Source organism: Erythranthe guttata, chromosome 6 (genome assembly GCF_056151865.1).
Source record: "Erythranthe guttata isolate IM_541 chromosome 6, IM_541, whole genome shotgun sequence".
NCBI lineage: Eukaryota > Viridiplantae > Streptophyta > Magnoliopsida > Lamiales > Phrymaceae > Erythranthe > Erythranthe guttata.
In genome coordinates this window covers 12,299,467-12,304,700 of record NC_142538.1, presented here as the reverse complement: position 1 = coordinate 12,304,700, position 5,234 = coordinate 12,299,467, and the positions used below count along the sequence as shown (strand labels likewise).

General features: G+C 39.2%; 1 protein-coding gene across 1 annotated transcript; it reads right to left on the bottom strand.

Moving 5' to 3' along the window:
• LOC148770171 (uncharacterized) lies at nt 1–2,570 on the bottom strand. The gene is made up of 3 exons (XM_088819028.1): nt 2,425–2,570; nt 102–2,087; nt 1–11 (listed from the first exon to the last, which is right to left on the bottom strand). Exons 2-3 carry the CDS (start codon nt 2,077–2,079, stop codon nt 1–3), a joined length of 1,989 nt encoding a protein of 662 aa, XP_088675154.1. The 5' UTR covers nt 2,080–2,087; nt 2,425–2,570.
• Between the last annotated feature and the right edge of the window lie 2,664 nt (nt 2,571–5,234).

Sequence of the window (5,234 nt, the reverse complement as noted above, 5' to 3'; positions counted from 1 at the left end):
TCAGTCCTTTCCTTAAAAAAAAAAAAGAAAAGAAAAAGGAAGAAAAAAAAAAGTGTTAAGTGCAACCTTCTCAGCAAAAGCGTCATTTGTTCGAGAATGACTGTCCACGCTGTTATCAATATGAAGATCTTGTGGTTTTGAAGATTGCGGGTCCCTCTTCGGCCTTTTCCAATGACGTTCTATATGGCTATCATCACTCTCATCCGATGGAGGCAAAACATTCTTCTTCTTTATATCTCTAGAAGGGTTTTTTGTTTGGAGCACATTTTCGCGAGAAAGATTGCCGAGACTATTTCTTGCCTCATCTTCTTGGTCTTCAAGTGGAATCTTACTTAACTCCAAGTTCATCAGACTCCCAGCTTTATTTTCAAGATAAGTTTCGTAAGCTTTAGTCCACCATCTCTTATAGCCGTCCGTGTGAAACTTTCTCGGATTTTGAGGAACCATGGAAAATATCACTTTAGACATAGACTCGAGCAAAACAGATAGACGCCAGTAACGGAGTCCGTCTATTAAAGAAGCCTCACGAACGTCTTCATCAAGTACTCCAGGCACATCCTGGTAATACCCAAATTGGCGGCTGAACCGATGAGGACTATAGGGCTCAATAACGAAACGATTACCACGCCGCAAGGAGAGATAGCTCGAGCGAATGGCGATGAAATAATTTCTCTTGGACCCTTTTGCTGTTCCATCATCAACATATAAAGAAGACTCGCTCCTAGGGATCGCAGTACAAGTCCAAGACATAAGATCTCCTTTGTGAATCCGTTTGCGTGCATCCACGGGAGTGTAGCATCTAGCGCTCCCTTCTCCGGAATAAGATATCATCTTTGGGCCATCTACAACTACGCCTTGCTGAACTTGACAATGGGTCTTGAAATGAAGCGCCAGCCAACTATAGACGAAGTGAATAGGAAACAGAGAGTTTTCTTGATGGGGTCTCAAGGATCTCGAGATCCTATTTATGCCGTTGAAGATGCTGGCTAAGACAGGAACTGGAAGAGAGACTTCTTCGCCACTCGCCATTATGCTAGCCATCTTGAATGTTGAAGGACGTATCATGCCCACATCATCAGCGGCGAGAACGAAGGTGCAAAGCCAACAAGCCAAATGGGCCGCCAAGTATGTCTCGGACCTCAGTTCGACATCAACGCTAATGCTCGAAAACACAGCTTCTTCAATGTTGATCCATTTTGCATGTGCTTCAATATTGCCAGAAGGATTGTGAGTTGAATTGGGGCGAACACCTTTCTTTTCTTTGCGCGGAGGAGGTTGAGTGTACTTCTTCTGCTTCTTCGACCAAAACTGAATCCAGCTTTCGACAGAGACATTGGAGGAAGGATCTTTAGAGCGCTTCCGAAGTAAGTGGTAGGCATGGAATAGATACCGGCAGGAACGGTGAGAATATCGAACACCCTTTGCATCGGAACCAACGAGTTCTTGAGAGGCAGGGACAACTTCATCGTAAAGAAGCCCAGTTAACGGTAGCCCGGAGAGGGTGTGCAAATCCCATAACGAGATAGACATTTCTCCAGGAGACGTCAAGAGGGTATTTGTAGTCGTACACCATGCCTCGAAGAACGCCTTCATGATTTCGGAATTGTAGTCGTACGTGAAGAGGGAAGCATATACGGAATCGTAGATCTTCGCAGACTTTAGCTTGTGCTGGCAACGGCTGAGAACGTCTTCGGTCCATTCCCAGTACCCTTTGAAGAATTGAAAGCCGCCGGAAAGCTTAAGAGTATCTCCCCACTTGACTTTTCCCTTCACGATGTTGCCACCCAAAGTCGGCAGAAGGCTTGGACCGCTTGATTCTTCCGGAAGCGAGGATCTGTCGGGTTTATGATTTGATGCTCGCAAACTGTAGACGTACTCGTACTTATTATGAGGATGCTCGTGGGACCAAACGGACATGCGATTCGGAGTCGTGAGACGTGGCCATTGCTTTGCGTAAGAACCGATAAGGGGGGCATAAATCGTCAAGATGCTTCCTTGGTCATTTGGTTGGTAACGATCGTCAAGAATTACCAATTGCTCGTCGCCAAGAGAAGAGAAAGCTTGCTTGAAATAAACCATCGGAAAATCTATCAAAACAGTTCGAATAAAGAGCGATTAGTTCGACATGCAAAAAAAAGAGGAGAAAGGGCAAGGAACCGTGCTAAAATCGAACATTCTACAAATTTTTGTACCGAATATTTCGAGGTGCGAAACCTGAGTAAATAAGGAAAAGTGGGCTTAGTTTCGATGGGTGGAACTAATCTCGAATCGAAAAAAAAAAAAAAAAAAAAAAAAAAAACAACTCAGGCGCCAAAAAGTTCACCCAATCAGAAATTGAAAAAAAAAACCAAAGCCCGAGTAAATACAGAGCGAAAGACGAAATATCCATAGTAACAAAAAATAAAACGTCATCGTTTCACTTACCGACAGAATTGTTCGATTCAGTTGCGTTCTCTCCAGAAATTATGATTCATGCAAGTTCTACTGTAATCCAAACCAACGGCGATTCTGTAGTATGATGGAAAGTTGTTCGGAGAAAAGAAATATATTAATGCAAAAGCCTTGACATTAATACTTAAGAAAAAAAAAAAAAAAAAAAGGAACAGTTCTCATTGTCATATTATCAAACACCTGGCGGGCGTGCTCAAGAAAGCTGATTATGCGGATATCTGATATGCAAAACTAACCTGAAATCGAACCAAATAAATTCTACAAAACTCGAATTTGAAGAGAAGACCAAAGGGCTTGGTTCCTATTGTCGAAATAAAAGGATCAGTTCTTATTATCAAATCATCGAACACCTGGTGAGCATGATCAAATAGATGGATTATACATAATAATATACGAAGCTCACCCGACATAAAAAAAAAAGGCAGAAAAAAAAAATAGTTGCAAAAGGTGAAACAACAAGATTGGATGCGAAGAATTTTTATAAAAGACTCGGTGCTGAAGAATGAACAAAACAAATAAGGGTGCCCTCCTTTTATAAGCATGGATAAGAGCAAACCAATTCATATTAGGATTATGGTAAACCAATTACAAAGAGTCATGAATCGACTAGGTGCAGGAGTGTTCAGTTTGATTCTCTTGGGGAGGACCAAATTATAGTTGTCAAAAGTTCTCGGTTGAAGAGACTTGCACGAATTTCACTTATTGCATACAACTCGGTGAGTTAAAATTTGGATAGAACTCAATTAGGAGTCAATATCCTGTCGAAGTTCAAATCCATATTATGCCTTAAAAATCCAAAGGAAGAGTCGGTAAAATTTCACGACGTAAGAAGAACCAATACAATATACTAGGAGATAAAGACGTATGGAAATAGAAGTATATTGTTTCTATGTATACATGCTGCATAATTGGAATCTCGTTGGACTCTAAGATTTAATTTATTTTATTTTTTCCAAGTGGGCCCAATTGATTTCAAACTGAGAAATTGGATGATTAAGCATTGACAGACTATGATAAGCTTATGAAATCCTGGCAAATGAGCCGTGCATGTCGGCTTAAAAAAAAAAAAAGAAAAAAGAAAAAAAAAATAATTCTTTGAGTGAGCCGAGCAGATTGAGGAAGAAATCGAGTTTAATACGTATTATCATGGTTTTACTTTAAGGCCCACTGATCAAGTACCCATGGACTATATCAATGAAGCCTCCTAAGCACACGAATCGAGTCAACAATTATTCGTGACTTAATCACCCAAGATACATCAATCATCCGTGAATAAGTCGCGAGGGGGCATTTGTAGACGAGTGAAATTTAATCCATAACAAAGGGGCAATTATGCAATTATGGGGGCAAGGAGTTTCATGCAAACTCAATGGCAGTTCCGTAATTAGATATTTGAATATAAATCAAATCAAAATTGCATGCCATGAAAAGTGGCGTATATTAATATTTCTCTAAGGTCCATCAAGGACTCTTATTCTACCACTATAAATAGGGACCCTCCCTTCACAATTAAGAACACAACTGAAGAAGAAGAAAATTCATAGGAGAAAATTCTCTCTACAATATTCAAGTCGTTCTTCAACAAATTCAAGGCGTTCTTCATCAAATCGAGGGCGTTCGAGGGCGTTCCTTCATCAAATCGAGGGTGTTCTTCAACAAATCAAGATCGAAGGAAGATTGAAGGGCCAAATCCATCAAGAACTCCAAGATCTTCAAGTCAAAACCCGTCAAAGTTCAACAAATCAAGATCGAAGGAAGATTGAAGGGCCAAATCCATCAAGAACTCCAAGATCTTCAAGTCAAAGCTCGTCAAAGTTCAACGTTCGATCCGAGATTCAAGTCGCATGACCCTCGGAAAACGTTATTCAAATCCAAATCAAATCCGGAGAAGATCAAACGCATATTGTTCTTGAGAGAAGAATCAGATGATTAAATTAGAGTTTGTAACCCGCAATATTTTATTTTAATTCAATAAAATTATATTTGTGCAAGTTTTTCTTGTTTGTCTAAATCGCAGATAAAAATTTGTTGTTACAGGAGTACGTAAAGAACTTTTTTCTTATGAATGAATCACTATCTTGATCATTCTTACAACCAAGTCTAGAAACATATATACTAAACAATCTAGACTACAAAGAATGTACTAATGAGAAGTACGTAAAGAATGTACTAATGAGGAGTACGTAAATAATGTACTCATGAGGAGTACATAAATAATGTACTCATGAGGAGTACATAAATATTGTACTCATGAGGAGTACAACCAACCGATTCTAAAAACACACTAAAACACTCATGTATTCTTTTCAGCTCTCGGTGTTTATTTCTTGGAATCGATCCGCTTTCTTGAGTCTTGAAGTCGGTATTTATAGACATTCCAAGCTTCCACTCCTCAGCCCATGATCTGCAAGAAAACCAACTACAAGAGCACTCAAGAACATGGGTTAGTGGGTTAGTTTAGTAGTTAAAATAATATCCACAATTTAATCCACTAAGCACTACTTAGCCCACTAAGTATTATACTTAGCCCACTAAGCACTATACTTAACCCACTAAGCACTACTTATTCCATAACTAAAATTTAGTTAGAAAATAAGAAAGTTAAAAACAAAATGTGGAAATAATCCACGTGTTTTAAACTCCCCCTTTTTAACTTTCTGATCAAAACTAAATTTTAGCTTAACTCCCCCTGAGTCATTGCTTGAACTCCCCCTGAATATGATAACCAATATAGCAAATAACAAAATAGTGCATCCTAGCATAAAAGTTTAGAGGGAAAATAA